The 20864-nt window shown below is 43.8% G+C and overlaps 1 protein-coding gene across 2 annotated transcripts; it reads left to right on the top strand.

The window, feature by feature from the left end:
- The first annotated feature begins 643 nt into the window (after window positions 1-643).
- On the top strand, window positions 644-13517 carry kctd1 (potassium channel tetramerization domain containing 1). 2 transcript variants are annotated; one of them, XM_035171377.2, is made up of 5 exons: window positions 644-1047; window positions 6636-6814; window positions 7771-7915; window positions 9633-9938; window positions 12442-13517. In XM_035171377.2, the coding sequence occupies exons 1-5, from the start codon at window positions 1039-1041 to the stop codon at window positions 12601-12603; spliced, it is 801 nt and encodes a 266-aa protein (XP_035027268.1). In that variant the 5' UTR covers window positions 644-1038; the 3' UTR covers window positions 12604-13517. The 2 variants fall into 2 exon arrangements, with proteins under 2 accessions (XP_035027268.1, XP_035027267.2); XM_035171376.2 differs by lacking the exon at window positions 644-1047 and adding an exon at window positions 4828-5879.
- The last annotated feature ends 7347 nt before the right edge of the window (window positions 13518-20864 follow it).

Genomic DNA, 20864 nt, shown 5'->3' with positions numbered 1-20864 from the left:
ATGGTGAGGGGATAACTGTTGAGAATGTAAAGAAATAACTGTCAATCCTGTGTCCACATGAGCACAAAATCACAGTCCTGACTCAGAATGATTACGCATTTCACTTTAAACAAGTGATTCCTTCACTGTCTGCAGCCCCCCTGCCCCCCTAAGTAATTCTAAAAGCCTCAGAAGTGCCTCAATCTTCCTGAAATCATGCATGGTTGAACATTTGAAATGAGCTCGCACATCAGCCTCGGGCACTGATTCAGACTTGATTGGGGCAAGGCGAGCTGAAGTGCTTATTTATACAGCCACGTCATTTGGAGGTGGTCCAAAGGGAGGAAAGAGACTGAGAAGATCACAAAGGAGAAAGTACACAGTGAGAATTTCATGAGGCACATTCCATTAATTTTAGAGGAAGGAAAAAGTTGATTCCTGGTTAATCAACAAGTTGTCTAATGCAAGTGGAGTGTGTGAGTAAAGGAGACTGGATGAGGTTTGAGAGGCAGGAGAGAGAGAGGGGGGGGTGATCAAAAAAGCTGCACCAACAATCTATATAATTATCATCATCTGCTGCTTTTCCTCCCTGGGAAAGAAACACTCCATCCATTTGTAGAAATGGCCCGAGGGAACGTTACATCAAAACTAATCATAACGATTAAAATCAGCTTCTCTGCGAGAGGGAGGCAATAGGCAAGTTGGAGGCAGGAGGAGTGAGGGTGTTGTAAATGCAGAAAAAAAAAAAGATTTCTTTATTTGATTTTATAAAAAAACATAAACTCAACAAAGACTGAGGCACAGCCGCTGCTGCTGTGATCTGTTTGCTCGCAGTTTTTTCTATTCTGAAAATGGGTTTAGACTGGGGCAGAGACATGAGCTAATTGTATCCTGATCTTTGCCTTGAGGGGTTTCGGAGCCCTGGAGCAAGTATTCTCTGTATTTTGTTCTGTCTACCTTAGCCAAGCTATTGCATTTCTCACTGGTGTAGGAAGAGAGGCAGATCGTGGCCAAATCGGAAGGAAAAAGGTGCATAAAAAGACACTTTTATGCCTCTCAATGTATCAGGTAAGCGGACATTTATTTGCTTTGCTATTATTTCCGAGGCTGGATGGACTGGGACACAGAGGCGCAGCCGCTTTTACGCATGTGCCAAAGCGATTCGAGCGGTACAGTTCTTAAAAAATATTTAACCACTTCCTGGCTATTGTTCCTTAGTTACTGATACTAATGTATGCGTGTGTGTACAACAAACGAGGCTGTGGTACATTCGGCTAAACGAACAGCAGATTACGCTGCGATCTTGTCGGGGGGGGAAACGCTCCACTTATCCACCGTGTGAATCCGCTCCTGGCGCATTTCGCCTCCGAAACACCGTCGCCGTCTCCGTGCGGCTGTTTAACTTGCTCCTAACTTACTCAAACCTGCGTTTTGTCGTCGCCTCGATCGCTTTCTGAAGTCGGGGTTTGTCGTGAAACACTTCTGCTTCCTGGCTGCCCCAGATCTTATAATGAAAGACGCCATTGTGGAGTAATTTCGCCGCGGGCGTTTTTTTTTTTCTTATTCCGTACGACACGATGTAGCTTTTTTTGCGCACGTCAATGCAGAATCTGAGAATCATCCTTTAATACAAGGCCGTGCCTGTGTTGAGAGGAATTGTGTATTTGTGTAAACGAAGAGGAAATAGCAGCTAAATGTTCGTCCTCTCGTTCCCCTCTCTTCTCTCTTCTCTTGGCTCTCCGGCCGCGTCGTGCGTAATCACCTCCTGGGTCCGGATGCGAATCGGCAAATATACATGTAGTTTACTTAGTAACAGTCTGGACCTATTTCTCATACGGGACAATGTGTTGCGCCAATAAACACACACTTCTCCGTATAAGTTTGACTTTTAAAATGTATACAACATCCTAAGTAAAGCTAGATTTGAGTATTTGCTTACTTGCATTTGATTTGGTCTCTCACTGTATTGTACTGCACTGGATCCGCCTTTAAATTACATATGTTAAAATTAAACATTGCCAAATAAAATCTTTTTGAGTTTCACTTGTAATGAAACGCGGAGTAGGTTCCACCACTTTCACAGGGCGCATGAAAACAGTGAGACTGAGATTTGGGGTGTTGTTGTCGGGACCCAACACTTGATGGCGCTGTAGCAGCAAAGCCACACTACTTTACTGTACATACAGCATCTGGACATCTGTTTCCCATTAAAATTACATTTAGCAAACAGACTGATCTGGTGCAGGAGACAAATATTAATAAGGCACATCAGTTAGTCCACATTACATCAGCGCTGCACCATCAGCTCCAAATTAGAGGTGCTTCACTAAATTGGAGCTCGTCGGAGACAAACTGCCGCTATTATGTTTCATATAGCGTTTCCTATTTGATGGCCACTCCTGTGCCCTGGGACGGCTCAGCCTGTGCCAGTGAACGTGCACCACCGTCTCCAACCGCCCTGCAGCATCAGGACTCTGATCACACTTCCTTATCTGTGAGGTCACCGCTACAGTATCTCTACAAAGAGGAGAAGACCAACTTGGGATAAAACTCAGGGAATAATGATGAGATTGATAAATACTGGAGTATGATAAGCTAGAGTTTGTTTGGAAGTCCAATCACATTGTTGATTCGCCAATAAAGAAAAGATTGGATCACTCTGTTCCACAGCCACAGATTTATCCAGATATTATATTTTCCCTTCAAGGAGGATGGTCACCATATATTCAATCGGCAACCTTTCTTCAGAGCAACCTCTTCATCCTTTTCACTGTTTTTTTTTACCCTCCAACTCATTTCTGCATTTTTCATCCAGCACTTACAGAGGAACATGCTTTGTTAGAAACAGCTGGCTTTAAGCTGGGACTTGTGAGTCACTGGTGTGTTACAACACACATCACTCTACTCACCAAACTATAAGTGCATTCATAAAATGCATCTATGTCTGAACTTAAACAAAATGCGGTCACTGCCAAAATTCAGGACTTAATGACGGTGTGAGAAGAGAAAATATGATATTCAGAGTCTTTTGGAAGTTTAAATTATTATATTCACAAAGATTAGATATTGACTGAAGTCCATTTAAGTAAAGTTACAGACACCTGACCAGACCACCAGCCTACAGTTTACACTCAGGCCTATTTGTTATGACAGCCTCCCGACCGGTTTCGTTTTTTCCCCCTGTCCAGTCGACAGTGACTGAAGTTAACCCGCAGTCTGTAGTTGTCTGTGTGTGGACATTTGAAACAAATGGCCGTGGGCACCAAAGCAGAGACAACCCATCCAGATTATGTAAATACCAGTCTGCCTGCCTCAAACTGAATGTTAATGCTCTGATCTGAAATGCTAATTGTGTCTTGTGCGATATGTCGAAACACTGAAGAGCTGCGTTGTGGGACGGAAAAATTTGATAGCCGTAGTTTTGTTGTATATAGGCCGAACTCAACCCATTTTGATTATCTCAATGAAAGACGGATAGTTACTTACTGGGTAGTAGCCTGTGTTATACTAGACATCAAACAGGAAGTATGGTGTGTGTTTCTTAAAATATACAGGAGGAAAAGTATGATTTTTGTAGAGGCATGTAACTGAGAGCCCAGTGGCGGAACACAACAGGGGGAACTGGAAGAACCCAAGTATATCCGCAGTGTGTCTGATTTAGATTGAGGTTGTGCAAATGCCCTGAATGAATATATTCTGGCTGGTCACATGAGACATTCTTATAGCTCTGTGCCAAATGCAAAAACGGCAACAGGTAGGAAACGAAGGGAAAAAAAGGATCTGCAGTGTTCATACGATCACAGATACACGAGTCCTGCATCACACTCACTCACTGATGGACCCTGTGATGCAGTGACCTTTGAACTGTCCTTGAGGAAGAAGTGTAAAGGCCAGGGATGTGATGTGTGGACGTTGGTCAGAGGAAAGGCCCACATCGCCTGTTTTCTTCACGTCCACCAGCTCGGGAAAGATTTCGTGATGCAAGAGCACGTTTCCCCAAAAAGCCCCGCTACCCCACACCACCTCACACCCAACCAGCCACCCACTCGACCAGCCACCCGCTCTCTTTCACTCGCTCTTCTCTCTCTCCCCTGCAATTTTCCATAATGCCTGACAGATTTTACACTCAATCCACCTTTGCGATGACAAGGCTTTGAGGAAATCCAATTCCACCAAGCTGTTTTCAGAACTTACTCTCCACAGGCACACACACACACACACACACACACACACACACTCACTCTCTCTCTCTCGCTCACACACACACACACCACCATCTCCACAAATTAGTCAGGGAACAAATTACCTGCATTCTGAGTGTGATCCCACGCACTTTGCCGGCTGCCTTACACAGGTCCCCTTTTGAAGAGCAGCCATGTGATTTCTCTCTCTTTTGCCCTGCAGGCCCCTTTGCCTTCTGCGAGGGATTCTGGAGTTGAATTTTAAAACTATGTATGGCTGCTGCCTGTGCTTATCAGCGCGTGCACAAGCGGCATGCAAATCAGACCAGGATCACACACCGCATTGGAGGCCTACACTCAAAGGCAAGCTTAATTGCTAATTGGGTATCTAGGTGTGAAACTCACACTGCCAATGAGAAGCAGGAATGTGGATGTTTTAAGGCCAGTGGTTGAACTAATTAATTTTAATCTGAATGTTATTAAAAATTGTGGATTCCCTGCATTTTCTATGAAAACAGCCCGGCAGAGTGCTGTGGCAGTATTTTCTGACAGCAATAGGACATGTTGTGGTCTGGTGTTGTACTCCAGGATGTCATTAGCGTGGTGGGTTTGCTCTGCTGATGTGGTCATCAGTTATTACGGTAACTTAACGTTTGTGGAGCCGAGGAGAGACTGATCCCTCTGTCTCCTCTGAGGGGCAGATGTTTTCGGACGCATGTGATCTGGTGCTTCAGATGTGATGTTTCTTTGTGCGCTTTGGTTATTAATATTCTGTGTAAATGATGAAAAGAGTGTTTTTTGGGCTTCTCGTTGAAAGTGCATCAGAGTGAGTGAAAACACTATCACAGGGGGGCTTTTGTGTGATTGGAGAGATCATGTCTGGTGACTTATGAATGATGTGTATGTTTTGTGGATGAGGGGGCACAAGGGGCATTTTTGTCCAGGTGCTTGAGCGGGTTAGCCATGGTTTGGGGTTTGGGTCTCTGGGTTTTGTTGTGGTGAAGGAGGGTTTGAGCTGCGGGATTAAACTGCACTGATCCAAAAAGGGGCAAAGGCCAGATGTGGACGGTCCAGATGTGCGCGCTGACCCGACTATACCACAGCCAGACGACACACACACACACTGGTAGAGGCTGCGTTTGGTTTAACCCGAAAATGCGCCACACATACCTGCCACTGAAACAGCGACAGCCCCGAAAGAGCCGCGGGCGCTACAATGCTAATGTTGTCGGGGGCTTTGACTTCTCCCAGCCATTGCGAAGACGCCGCTCCGCGTGACAGCCACGGCTCTGCGCGCTCTCTCCCCCCGCGGTGCTCCCTACATACGCATCCATCCCTCTCTCCACACATTTGGCAGGTGTGTGTTCGGCGGTAGAAGAGAGGAGAAGAAAAAGAGAAAAAGAAGAAGAAGAAGAAGAAGAAGCAGAAGCAGAAGCCGACCGCGTCATATCTGTTCACCCCAAAGTCTGCGCGCAAATGGACCAAACGGATATCATGGACTTAACGCATCAGAAAGCGAGGAAGCGGCCGCGTCCAATCAGTTCTGCGGATGAGTCCGTGCACGCGTCCCTCAAACGGCTCCCGATCCGATCGGTGGCGGCTGAGCACAGGGAGACCGCACTGATGTTCGCCGTCCGAGGAGAGCCGGTGCCCGCCGCGTCTCTCAAGCAGAATGACCGCTCGGTGACTCCATCCCCGACCTCAATGATGCCGGCGCAGGTAAACGCGTAAAAGTCCGATTTAGTCTGGGAGGTGGGAGACTGGGAGAGATGGGGGGGGCGGGGGAGAAAAAGCAGAAATAAATGAAAAGTGGGGTCTGCCTGTCACTTCAGCCGGAGGAGGGGAGTGAAGACACTGTGGGTTGCGTGTGAATTCAGTAGATCGTCTTCCTGATGTCCTTATATGAAGATTGCGCACGTTATTTCAATATTACGCACAGTCCGTCTGCTGCGTTTGAGACCTGCTCCAGCACATGTTTGTAACCCTCTGCAAAATGAGATGTCCATCAGTATTTTCTCCCATTTCTCTCACTCAAGGTGTGAAACTTTTGTTTGGGTTGTGGGGGCTGAAGTCATTTTCTCGTGAGAGAGCTCAACAGAGATTGTCTGCTAATGGTGTTTGTAGGTTAACAGGAGGCTGTGTCTCCAAATCCTATTACAGTCTTCGAATCAAAGAGTCATTATTGCTCATTTCCAAGATTGATGATCCAAATTAAATTGGTTCTGGGGGGTTATGGCCCACAGGGGTGGCAACATTCAGGTCAAGGTCAGGCTGCTCCATAACTTGGAGGGAAAAATCTCCTCCTCCGACTGTGGAGTAGGTCACATGGAAAAAGTATTTTGAATCGAAACACTCCAAATCCTTACAATAAACTCCAGCGGCTGTTTATCTCTGATTTGCAACATTTCAGTGCATCCTCCATTAATAAAATCTACACGTGTCACAGTGTTTTCTCCCTCTTGTTGTCTGAAACAGGATAATCGCTGCAGTATGTCCAGGCCCATGATCACACGGTCACCAGTGTCTCCCTTGAGTAACCAGGGCATCCCCACAGCTGCACAGCTCACCAAGTCCAATGCCCCTGTGCACATCGATGTGGGCGGACACATGTACACCAGCAGTCTGGCCACCTTAACCAAATTCCCAGAATCCCGGTGAGTCTCATCTTCCATGCTTGTGTGTAGTGGGAATAAAGTTTGTGTTTTTTTGTTTGTGTCTAGTATCGTGCTTTTCTTTTTCAAATTATGAATGAAACTGTTATAGAGTCTGTGTTTTATAGGGAGTCTAGTACATTTAACAGTCAAATGTCAAGACAAATCAACCAACTATCTCATGGTTGCATTTGCAGGTTTTTCTCCAGTATAATCTCAACAGATATTCTTTATCAGTCGCTGTAGGATTGATCAGGCTGTATCGCAAAATGTCTCCTTGTCAAGCGAAGCCCACAGTTATTTAGAGCGGTAAACAATTTGCAGGGGCTTCAAGTGCAGTGCTCAGACAAAAGCAAATTGGTTATTCTGACAGATGTCACAGCAGCAGTAAAAGGGCCAAAGGGCATGGGGCCATCTGGAGGCTGGGAGGCCACACTGTCGCTCCGAGCTCAGGCCCGAGGGTGACTGGCACCCAGCCTAGGGCGACCCACTACCAGCTGGCCCTGACCTCCTCAGACCACCTCTGCTCTTAATCATCTTTCTTTCTTCTTCCTTTTCTTTCCTTCTGCCTGTCTTTTTTTTTTTTTTTGTACTTCCTATTCTTCCTCCTTTCCGGTTGATTCTTGTATCGAGCTTGGTAATCCGTGCATGTCTGTGCAAAGGTGTGAACAATATTTCAGAGCGTGAGAAAACTGAGTGCGTCACACCCCTTTGCAAACGCTCTTCCTTCACAGTAACATTTTTGACCTTCTCCCTTTTCTCCATTCCTTCTCTCTCAATACACAAGGTTCAGGAAACACACAAGCTCCAGAGTGGAGATTGTATTTTAAATAATGCCATGAACAATGTTATGACCTTTTTTTATTAATTATGATATTTTGTCCCTCCCTCCTTCCCTCCTTCCCTCCTTCCCTCCCTTTCTGCCTAACCTGACACCCCCCTCCCGTCTCTGTGGGTAGAATTGGTCGCCTCTTTGATGGCACAGAGCCTATAGTCCTGGACAGCCTGAAGCAGCACTACTTCATTGACAGGGATGGACACATGTTCCGCTACATCCTCAACTTCCTCAGGACGTCCAAGCTCCTCATCCCAGAAGACTTCAAAGTGAGTGCTTGTCCATCCTAGAAAACTGTAAATTCCCATCAGCCAGTCAGCACTCCTGCAACTTGGCACACACAATGAATGCTAAGGCAGTGGAGCGCCCTCGGTCACCGGCCCTCCTCGAATCGCTGAAAACAGTTCCCAGGCTGGAGAGAAAATGCGAGGGCTCCTCCAAACAAAGCTCAATCGTGATGCATTTTCTCATCACGGGATGCGGCTCGGCCCCCCTCCAGCTATTAGCAGCCAGAGATTCTTTGAGATATGTAAGGAGAGTAACAAGCTTGAACTAAGACGAGCAGATAAACGCTGCGGCACCCATGGCCACGTTGCATGTGCTACATCTCTCCATCGCACTATGCTATTGTGCCAATTGTCCATCCAGGGTGAGGCTCACTGTATGTGACACATTAGGATTCCTTATTTTTTGTACTCTTACATTTAGTCAGTAATTACTTAGCTTGCCCTGGGAGAAAACAAATAACCACATTATCTGATGGACTGCCCACAGTGTGACTCAATCAGTGGAAAGTATGTCAGCTAAAATAAGCAAAGACAAAAGACAGGCTCAAGTTCAGGCTCAGGCCACGTTCACATTGGGTAGATCTTGAGAGGAGCATGAGAAAATTTGAATGTGCGATTTTAGGCCCTGCAGTGCTGCGGGTAAAGGATCTCCTCCTCTACCCCACGCAACCCTGTGTTACATGTCGCACTACATCTCCTCTGCTCAGGATTTTTTGTAATTTTTGCTGAATGGTGTCTTGGCTAGGGTTTATTGCTCGTTCATGTAGAACAGCGGTTTCAAACTCCTCTGTTGAGCCTTTTTTTTTGTTTGGATGCACATTAGTAAGGAAGTCACAACCTTAAATCTACTCAGTTATTCAGTTTTTTAGGTTATTTTGTCCTGTGGTATAGCGAGATGTACTGCAAGCTGCATTTAGTTAGAAGCTTGGACAAATACCCAGGGGATGTATCGTTTAACAATATATATTCGCACGAAAAATGTTACTGCAGGAAAATTTAAAGGAGCGTTTCCGCCAACAAAATCATTGTAGATATTACTTATGGCATATTGATGATCTATTAATTGATACAGCCTTTTGTGTTTTAATAAGCATAATATTTTCAGCATTTATAAAGATCCCAGTTTACTATTATTAGAAATTTTGTAATTTTGGACTTATTAGACTTAGTAGACAAGAGCAGGGGCAGAACCAGGGGCAGGGCCAAGGGGGAACCGGCCCCAACTGAAGTTTGATTGGCCCCTGAAGTCCCCCTGTCCTTTAAGTAGTCTTTTTATTTTTTTTGTCACTTATCAACAATGCTAACAATAAATATTTCAGTTTCTTAAGAATTTTTACTTTCTAAGCTTTTTTGAAGTACACCATGTGCTCATACATGGAACAATTTCCAACATATATTCAGTAATGTGTGGCTTCGCTCAAAGCTATAGAGCTACAATGACTTTAATGTGCACCACTGTGGCCCCTTTATGGCCCCCGATTAAAAAAAATCCCAGATCTGCCACTGGACAAGAGAGAGTAGAGTTGGCAGGAAATTACATCTCAGCCTTGATGCAGCCCCAAACCAAGAAATATTATGTGTTAAAGAAGCTGTTGTAAATGGTAAAAATGAATATAAACAGAACCACGATATTAAGCAAGCTGTTCAATTTTCCATGTTTTTACAAATTCAAACCAACTATTTGTCTCGTCTCCTCCAGGACTACAGTCTGCTGTACGAGGAGGCGCGGTACTTCCAGCTGCAGCCCATGCTCGCCGAGCTGGAGCGCTGGCGTCAGGACCAGGAGCTGAGACTGGTGTCGCGCCCCTGCGAGTGCTTGGTGGTTCGCGTTGCGCCCGACCTGGGCGAGAGGATCACGCTCAGCGGCGACAAGGCCCTGATCGAAGACGTGTTCCCGGAGATCGGTGACGTCATGTGCAACTCTGTCAATGCCGGCTGGAACCATGACTCCACGCACGTCATCCGCTTCCCACTCAATGGGTACTGCCACCTCAACTCTGTGCAGGTAAAAGGGACTGTGGGCTGCTGTGGGTGGAGGGTCATTAATAAGTATAATAAGTCAAAGGTTAGATAAAGTAGTAAAGTAGTAGAGATAAAGTGCTTTTCTACATTTTTCTATTCAACCGCACGCCCAAGGAGTCGACTGAAGTGATGATCTGTTCATTCAGGTCCTTTTCATCTGCTGTTATACTGTAGACTTTTCAAATTTTACAGATGTCTGATTGCAAAATCTTATCTTTTTATATCTTATCGAATCACAAGAACAGCCTCGCAGAAAAATAAGCTCTTTGATGAGTTCATCAAAGCCTCAGTTTAGCAAACCATCATTACACAAGTCCACCACCATCTTTACTTCTCTGTGATCTGACTGGAATAATGATTTTGACTCTGGCTCTGCAGCTGGTGAATAGTCCGCATCAGTGGTTTCTTCTTCTGCTTCTTCTGTATCCAGTTGCCAAGTCCAGAAAGCGATCCATCTTCCACAGTTGCCGTCTGTGTTTGAGTAGAAAAAAATTGTTACGATAAATTGACGAATCATTTTGAGTGTTTGAAACTGTCAGTGTTAAGTAAGCATTGGGGTCAACCGGCTAAAACGGACTGTAAAGAGGTTGATTGTAGACTTCATCCTATTAAATGAAGGAATGTTGAACATTTAAAATCAAGGTGGAGAGAAAGACTGAGCGATATTGAAAAACAATTATACTGCAATCATCTTATTGCGAGATAAGGAATTCCTTAATTTAATTTTCATGTGAAAAATAAAGAAACGATCATGATAGGATTTTTGCTGAGGTGCGTACTATACAGGCGTGTATGATATGATTTGCAGGTGGTGGCATCGCTGTAGCACCGTTACACCTAATTAATAATGCAGAGACACATTTTACCTTAATCCAAAGAATTTCAGCTCCTGCAATTTGGACACCGAACTGGACGATATTGCAATTTTGATAATATTTAGAATAATTGTTAAACCCTATTGCAGAGTCACATGAATGTGCAAAAAGGGGGGGAAACTTTCTTACAGCAAGAGGAGGTGATGCCCCCGAGTGTCTGAGGGGGCCGTTGGATCAATGCTCAATTTACATTATTAAAATCAAGCGAATTAACAAGCGTGGATTTTAAGCAACATCTGAGAAGCAAATCAGTTGAAGACATTTTTAGTAAGAATTCTTACAGAGAAAGTTGCTCCAGACTCATAAGTACAGGAATACCAACAATTAGTCTTGCTATATGAGCTCACATCCTATGTTGTCGTCTTGATTAAAACTTTTAAAGTTTCTCTCGGTAGGTCATTTCCGGGGGAGCAAAACAATAACTTGAAACCTTTAATTTTTCAGAGATATGTCTTTAAATTACTTTCTTTGAAGGACTTAAGTCCAGCGTTGAATTTATTCAATATAGAGCGGATTTAAAGGCGAAAAGGTTCCAGGCCAAACCATACTTGTAAACCTACAGGTCTGTAAAAAGAAAGTTTTTTTACTGTCAACTTCTTTATATTCAGTGTGTGTTTGGCAATATTGTATTTCTCTAATTATATATTGATATTCCACTGATTCATTGATAGTGAAATCCTCTGATCAGCATCAATAAATGATTGCGGAGGGGCATATTTAAAAGGAATTCACAATGATCTGGACTGTGTCTCCGTCTGAGGAAATCAAATCTCCATCTTCTTCCCCAAAAACACACAAACAAACCCGTCTGTGAAGTGTTAGAGTCGTGGAGAGCGAGCAAGAGAGTGAGCATGCTCCCTGGCAGGTTGTCCCCAGGCAGGGCCCATAATCCTGTTTGGTTATTAAAGCACGCCGGCGGTGGATGCTGTATCTGCGGCTAATGGAGGCAGGGCGGGGGTTTTTGAGAGAAGGAAGGGGTGCATAGAGAGCTGGCAGCAGTAGGGGGACCTTTGTAGTTTTGGCGGAGGCTTGGGCCTGGGGGCTGGGGGAGAAATGGGGAGAGGGGCTTTTTGCTGAGCAGCCCACACTGAGCCAAGTGGCAGAGAGAAAGCCGCACTGCTCCCTGGGGCCTCTTCGATGGAATGTGATCCTACAGCCCCCCTGGACACGTCTGTAGATGTCTGCGAGGCTGCAAGATCAGGAACAGCTAGACACACACACACACACACAGAGGGAGTGAGGGAAAGAGAAAGAGAGACAAACACACAAATATACACCAGAAAACAATGATATAAGAGGCTCTTGGTTTTGTGGAAGTCTCGTCCAAATTCCCCTCACAGGCCGTATGTCGCGGCCGCTTTCTCCTAGAGCTGTTTCCAGTGCTACACTTCACACTAACGCAGCAGCATATACGTGAAGGAGATCCAGGTTGTTCCATGCTTTCCAGTTCTGCAGTAATCAACTAAAGGACAGTTTATGTCGACTTGTAGACGTCCACAAGTGATAGCGTTGACACTGACCATCAAAGATAAACGATTTAAAATCATCGATCGTGCTTTTTCCCTTCTATATCTCTATCTTCCACTGACGTCTTCTTCCCACCTTGTTTAGGTCCTCGAGCGTCTCCAGCAGCGTGGCTTCGAGATCGTCGGCTCCTGCGGCGGAGGCGTGGACTCGTCCCAATTCAGCGAGTACGTCCTGAGGAGGGAACTGAGGAGGACAGGTCAGCGAGGACCCAATTCAAACAGGATAAAGCAGGAGCAGCTGGACTAGAATTCCTCCCAAGAAGTAGGGGGTGCTAGACTTTTCTGTGGCAGCCAAACGTTCGACGCTGCAGACCTCTGTGGACTCTGTTTTTCTTCGTTTCCTTGTTGATGTTTTTGTTTTCTTAAACTGAGAACCATCTAGAGAATTTAAAAAAAGGATTTTTTTTTTTTTTGCCAGAAGAAGATACAAGACATTTGATAAGTTTGAGATTGCAAGGACATATGTGATTGTCTAGCCCCCATAAACCAATTTTAAAAAGGATTTATATTCCCTGGATCCCCCAAAAAAGTTTGTTTTAAAACTTGGAACCTACATTAGGTTGAATATGATTTCTATTATACCCATATAAATTAAAACAAAAGGCTTTTATCACTTATGTAGTATGTTGCATAGCTTGTCACCAGTGACTTGGTTTTGTTTCCTCACTGGCAAATCGGCTGTTTGGGAGTGTGTTTTTATCCCTCACTGTAAAAAGGTCATTATTGTGTTGCTTACAGTACAGAATGTCTCAGTTGTCATAAACAGTTTTAAACAAAAACATCTTTTTTCACAATTTACATGATGTTGAATATTGTGATACAAATGAAGTGATTTTTTTACTTAATGGAAGTTATTATATTGGATTTTGCCATAAAACATATAGTTGATATTAGTATCGTCAAAATTTAGCATCAGAGACCATTATTACGCAGTAAAGAAAATAATTTAGCACATTATTATGTCACACCATTTGCCTCATCGGGGAGTACGGGCGGCTAACCCCTTGGGAAATATTTAATTGGATCATAATATTCCTCTGAGTGATGACCTGTAAACTCTTTCATCGTATACGTGTTTGTGTTTTTTACATTGAATCTTTTTAAAGCAAATTTGTTGCCTCAGACATGACTGAACAGATTAAAAGCTCATTGTACTACCCACTCCAAGATCACTTTTACTTGTAGCACATATTGATATGAAGTTGGATATAAAGTATTTCTAAGATGACTGACCCACCTACGCTCCCTAGATTTGAGTAAAGAGGAATGTAGCAAAAAAAAAAAAAAGTGAAATAAATCTCAATCTCAGTTGTCATGGTGTCTGTTCGCTGTTTTCACATCGCTGTAGGGACTGCTCTCACATTTTCCGTCTTTGCCCTGTGCTACATTTGGTTAGATAGCATTCGTTAAACTGGAATTTTCTGCATCCATGCTACCATCTGAAGTTTCTTTCGAGCATCCTGAATGTGTTTAGTGGCAAACAAGAAGCAAACTCTTTTACATTATGTAGGGTTTTAGCTCTCCACCACCAGAGGTAAGGCTAACTTTGTCAAAGCAATATTGTACCTTAGAGGATTTATGCTGGTGCATCAGTGAGGACTTGGGGCATTCTTTACTTAGTTATATTGAATAGAGACGACTTCTCCACGCAAGTCCTGTCAGTAGTGCTTCCTCATATCCCTGCAGGGCCAAAATCCAAAGTGAAATCCCACACGGAGCCCTGTCGTCTTCATAGCTTTTGGCAGAATCTCCACTTACTTTGGCTATCTACGGTTTATGCTATATGTCTCCCTTTCAGGCCTCTTTGCCCTAGATTCCCCCTTTGACTGACTGTTATTCTCATAGGCTAGAGGTGCAGATCCAAGAGGTGTGTGATGTGAGTGGTGCACAGCAATGCTTTGCCCTCGATCGTGAAAATCAAAATTTTCTGAGTCGGTGTAATTGGCAAGTATTCGCGGAGCAGGTGTCAAACACATCAACTCAGCAAAACACATTTGAGTTGGAAGAAATAAGTTAGGAACAACACTGACAAGTGTAGAAGTGTATACTCATATCACTATTAAACCCACACCACAAGCCATTTTTTGAATGCCCACAAATTCTCAGTCTTCATCATTTCAAATGAGCAAAATACTACCTGAAAAATAAACTTCAATTTGTGAGAATTTTACAGGTATATGGTTTGATAATTGATAAGAAATTTTGCCCTTTTTGCTTTGTTGTCTAAATTTGTAAGACGTACAAATTCCATGTTGATCACTAAAAACAATTAGGCCTTTTTTTAAGATATATTTTGTGGACGCGTTTCCAACAAAGTTCAAAACCAGAGTAATCAAACACAAATTTATTCAATGTTACGCAACGTTTCATTTTGGTTGCCTTTTAATTACATCATATCCACTTTACTCATGGCTTTGCCCAGCTCTGCTCTAACTTCTGGAGCAAACAACGCAGGACAAAGTAAAAACACACCAGTAGCAAGTCAGCGAGTCGACTGTTTTTTCATTCCACTGTTTCTATGAGTCAATCATAATAGATCATGATTAATTCATTGCAGTTTGCTGCGTAACGTGAATTAAACTTTACCTCATGGACAGGATTCGCACCTGAGTCCTGTCAACAACTCCCACAATCCCTCAGTGCTTCATGACATCATCAAACCAGGTCTTTTGTTATTTTTGCTTGAGAAAAGCATAGCAGCTGAAGTAACGTATTGCACGTGTAAATAAAAAGTTGGAGTCGCACTCATGTTTGTAGAATGAATATGATGTTAGAGTCAGCAGCTGGTTAGCCTAACACAAATTTTAGAAAATGGAGAGAAACCGCTCCATCCCACGATAACAAAATCCACCTACCAGCACCTAGCTAGTCTACAGCTCACTGATTAGCATGTTGTATCTTCTTAGCTTAACGCCTACAGAGACCTTAGTGTAAAAACGACGAGGTTATGGTGAAAACAATTGTATTCCAGGCTCTTTCTTGGTCAGGTGTAGCAGTATCCTGTTTACTTTTGTTTGTGCTAAGATAAATGAGCTAGCTGCTGGTTGTAAATATACATCTATCACAAATTCTTATAACTGCTGACAAGAAAGCGAGTAAGCCCAGTTTCCTAAAAGTACATTTTGACACACTAACAATGATTTTTAGATGTAAAATGACCGCAATCCTGCTACGGAGTTTGGTCAGCTAGACAAACAGCAATGGCCATAAACAAGGTTGGTGATTCCTACAGCAAAAATATTGTGGAGGGGGTGTAAGAGAAAATGATCATGTGTTTAGTTTAAAATTCAGCAGTACGTTTTGTGCACCCTATGTGATTTTCGAGTTTCCCTGTGGGGCAGCCCAAGTATAATGAGACCCGGTCCAGCCCTGTTTTCTCTCACTTCCTGGATTCAGACGAACTTGAAAAGGAATTAGAGATATCCTTCTCTCAGGACACTGCCTGCTGGAGAAAAGATGAATTGTATTAAGAACCCCCACTTCCAGTCCTTTAGAGGACAGGGGGTTTCGAGGAGAGTGAAGTAATTTGAGATCCTCCTTTTTTTCTGTGGTGTGTCTGTGATCATGTCTCTTTCACTCACTTTCTCTCCAGTGATTATTTCCAGTCATCAAAAGGCAGAGTAGGGCCTGGAGAAAGCGGCTGTGGCCATGTTTCCCTCGCTCCCCAGGCTCTGCTTACTCACCACTAGTGAAGGTCAGTGGATGGACTCATTCACCTCGTCTTCAAATCACCAGCCCTCACAGTGCTCAGATCCCCGTGCAAGCAGTGGCAACTGTTCCTAATGAGTGTCCTGGCTAAATACGCTTATTAGATGATATACTTTGTACCATACACTAGATTTAGTCTCATTCTATCTGCAGTCTTCTCTCTCTGTCTCTGTGTTGATCTGTAGGTAATATTCCGCACTGTAGGTGCCTCCTACCTTTATTGAAAAAGCCTCTGGGCTATTTTATGCCAGCAAGATAATTATAAATGTAACCTGTGGCAAAAAAGCAAAACACAACTCCCACATCTCTCCCTTGCCATTTCTTCTCTCTCTCTCTTTCTCTCCCTCTCTCTCCCTCTCTCTCTCTCTCCCTCTCTCACCTCCTCCCCCACCCTCAGCCTCAGGAGCTGATTTCAAATTTTCAAAGATATCTCACAGTGAGGCTGTGAGACTGAAGTCTCATAAATACCTTTATTATAATATAATGGCCACATATTTCAAGTCATTATTTCGAGTTGAAAAATTAGTTCATCTGGGTGATGAATGCCTCCACAGTCCTTTGAGTTTTAAATGTTCTTAGATGGACAATTGCTGGTAGGATAATATCTCAAAAGGACGCTCGCTGGAAGAATAATATGTCACAGCGGCTTTGCTTATAGAAATTCAAGTCTTGTTGTTTAATGGGGTGATGGACTTGAAGTTGTTTGGGACGCATGTTGCCTGCAAATGGAAATCCTTGTAACGTTTGTTTCCATAAGACAGACGTAACTTGTAATAATCTACTTTTAATGTACAGCAGAATTTAATCCAGTAAACCTCCATGTTGGTTTTGTTCAACACAGCCATACCAAGTATTTTCAGTCTCTCACAGCAAAATTGAGGTGGATGCTATCGAAAAAAAGGATAAAGTCAAAAATACCCAATAGCCTAGTTTCTGTGATTCTTCAAAAAATACAATTTGAATAACCTGAAGACTTTTGCTGCACTCTTGTTGGGATTTACAAGAGACAGGTTTATTTTATTTTTTTTAAATAATAGTCAAAACAGATGCAGGAGGAGGATGAGATATCCTGACTTTTGGTTTCCAGTATGTTTCTATAGCTAAAATTCACTTCTCACAGTGCAACTTGATAAAACCTAACAAGCCATATCTTTATAACTTCACTTAACTGGTTTATAACATCGGATTTCTGTCAACAAAACTAAAAGAAATTAGCACATTAGTTCTTCTGAGCATGAAGATTAATATTAGCCATGCTCCCCATCTTAGCTCACTGTGTTAACACAACACAAAGTGCAGCTGAATATTATCTAATTTCGCAGTTTTACATTTTTAACCTGACGGCCGTGTAGAGAAAAAGTTAAGGAATGATAGATTCACCTTGAGGGGACAGAGGTGTCGGTGCCAACTTTTAGTTTTAAACCTAATGGTGGCACTCGAGGAAATGTCACGCGGTCACTGAAGTTCTCATCTGGGAACCATTCAATATGTGAAGCAGACAAGGGATCCACACTGTATTACTAGCTTCCGGCAATTTGAATTGAACACAGTCTCCTGGACCTATACCTGTACCAAATTTGTGTCCAACAGTTGTCGATATATATTTCACAAACAACCAAATATTTAAATCTGCTGGAGACCATGAATGTTATTGCAAACCATCTGATCTCAAGCTCTAATAAACAAAGTATTTTCACCAGACGTGACAAAGGTTCTCCTCCAAAGTGTTGGATTGTTGTCTCCAGGACAAATCATTTGAATCAAACATATAAAATTGGTGTTATCTGTTGAACACAACAGAGACAGTTGCATAAAGTAATACCCTCTGTTAATTCTGTATTATTAAATGTTAATCTTAATGACACATAATTGATTTATATAGATTTTAAATAGTGTTAAATACATGAATCTGGCATATGCGCCACAGAACTTTCTTCAGACCCTCTACTGCAATATGTGATAGTGCTCCAAGTGGAGGATTTGAGGTAATGCTCCACAACATGCTGCACTTTCCATTGTTTATTTATCAGTCAGGCCTTGAGTTATAGTGCGCTTGCAGTGAGGAATTTTAGACCGGACTATGGTCGCTGCAGGCCCCCTGGCATACACTGTACACTGAGAGGGAATCATTTATATTCTACTCCAGAGGTAACAGAAGAACATGAGATTGGGAAACAGCTCAAACACCACTCTGCTTGTGAGGCTTAAGGCATAGAAAGAGTCAAGCTTTTTTTCATGTACGTGTGTGTGTGTTGGGGGCATATTCAAGCAACTTCTGTTTTTCTTTTCTATTTTCCTCCCAAAATCTCCTAATATATATGCTGTGCACAGTCATAACTACATGTTCGCACTGAAACTATACGGCTCAGCGGAGGTGTGATGGAATGCTTTGGCCAAATTGTCTGCAGCAATGAAATCTGACCGGCGAGGCTACTTGTACGTGCTCTAGGTTTCCCCATTCTAACCTGTATTAAAAAAGCCTGGGGGGCGTTTTATGCCGCTGAGATAATTGCAAATGTATCCTCTGGCAAAACCATCAGCAAACTATAGCCCCCTCCCTCAATCCTTCGCTCTCTCCCTTTCTCTCCCTCCCTCTCTTGGTTGGGAATTAATAATTAAATGATTAAAAGGTCTCAACTGTACTGTATGGCTCACCGGTATTGCACCCCTCCCTGCACCAGCCTTACACATGGGTAGACCTGCATGTTAGGAGTGCTCTAATGATTCTGGAGCTTGCCATTCGAGGGCCACCCATCCATCATAGTGGTAAGGCCAGCGGCTTTATTATAATACAGAGGACAGACGTGCTCTGAGGCTATGTGGGACACAATAGAGGTCTTTCAACAGACCTATAAATACATGATCTGTCAGAGTTGCTGTCCTGGGGGCGCTCTCAGCCAGGCTCTAGCCCTCGGGTCGGCCATCACTTATGCTAAGATATGCGCCAGCCCCCGGGCTAAGGCTAAGGCTCAGTTCATTTCAGCCCCTCATCAACCACCACATTCTACCTCCAGCCATGAGAATAAATAAGAACAAGATGAAAAAAAGTGATTCATTATGATGGAGAGCAAAGCCTTAACAAAACAAACAAATGGAGGGAGCGAAAACAAACAGTGATAGCCTGCTATTGACTCTTTGGCAGCAGCATCTGAAACGCTGTTGCCGAAACGAAATAACATGAGGGGGATTTTGATCCAACAGCAACATGAGGAAAAGGCTGATCACACAGTGGAGACACCAGTATTTCACTAGTATGGACAACTACATTGCAAATTCTGACTAACAACTCATGTGCCTGCAAGTGCATTAAATAAAAAGATGTGTCTCTCAGGTTGGTGCGAGTTTGGGGGAAGAAGTGGAACATGACTGCCTCCCTTCAGCTTTTCCTCCAGTATTTTTCAAAGTACATTTGAAGCGATATGAGCAGCAGCACCTCCTCCTCCTCCTCCTCCTCCTCCTCCTAACTCCTCTTGCCGCTCCTGTCCTCACCTTATCTCAGGTGAGAATCTCCTTCCACTGTTGCCTCTGAGCCAAGATCAGCAATCTGGGAGTTGGGTGTGTTCTTCTGGAGATTAGTGTGGATGGAGGCTGTTGCGTGTTGGAATAATAAACAGGTGAACACTTTAACTCTGCATAATTCTCTATATCTCTGGGCCACCATAATGTATGAAAATCATATTCTTCCTCGGGGCAGAAAATCGGCAGCAGATTATGTCCGGGGCACAGTGAGTGGAAACCCAATGACAAATCCCACCACTCGCACAACAATGATCACCTGGGAGGGAGGTTGCTATTTATCAGGCTTTTCACCAAATCCTGGCATTTGGGGGGGGGGGGTGATTCTGGCTGTTTGAGTTGTATGCATTGCTAATGTGACTGCTGATGTGGTAATGCCGTGTTTGCACTGGGATCCGCTTCGCTGTATCTACAAACAACACCTTACACAAAACACATGTTCCTGTACGCACCCCCCCTCCACAAAGTTCTTCTCGTTCCCATCCAGAACATACCCACTCCACCAGACCCCTCTTTGAGTACTCCAAGGGTTATTCCGGTCCCCTTGACAGCCAAGCCAGGTAGGGGGTAGTGCTCATAATGGCTGGTGTTCTCAGCTTTAGATTTTAGTCGCCCCCCCTCCTCCCTTCACACAAACATGCACACAACAATGCCCCCTGCACCAGCCTCATCCACCCCCCCAGCGCTCCCTCCCCAACTCGCTCTCCTTCTTCTTCTCCTTCGTCCCCCAGATCTCTCTTTGCCACAGCTGCTGCCTCGTGGCCTTGCCCAGAGCCTTCAGGAGGCTTCCCAGCTCCCTCTCCTCTCCCCTGCAGTAATGGAGGAAAAGCAGGCAAAGGAGGAAAATAAAACTTCAGGCACACCACGCAAGGCCATCTGGGTAATCTTGTTCAAAAGGCTTGAGGTGATAGCTGCAATTTACACAGGCGAAAAAAAAAAAAGAGAAAAGAAAAGGAAAAAAAAGAACAGACCTCATTTCCATACCTACCAGCCTCAAGGAGATGAAATTGAATAAACTAAGAATTAGAAAAGAATTACAGTAAAACCAATACGGAATATTCAACATTAGTTCATTTTGTCCTTGCGACACCCCCTCCCTGCACACACATCTTCTGATTTCCTAAGAAAGGAAGCAGTTTGGGCTGACATGACGGTGCCGTGGACCACTAACAGAAGAACACAAGCGCGTGCACACACACACACACACACACACACACACACTTGCATACACCAACACAGATCCACTGGAATACACGTGCAGGCGCTCAACTGCCGAGAGGGGAA

Source organism: Hippoglossus stenolepis, chromosome 11 (genome assembly GCF_022539355.2).
Source record: "Hippoglossus stenolepis isolate QCI-W04-F060 chromosome 11, HSTE1.2, whole genome shotgun sequence".
Classification (NCBI taxonomy): Eukaryota; Metazoa; Chordata; class Actinopteri; order Pleuronectiformes; family Pleuronectidae; genus Hippoglossus; species Hippoglossus stenolepis.
The sequence above is the reverse complement of the archived record's forward strand: the minus strand, read 5'-3'. Positions and strand labels throughout refer to the sequence as shown.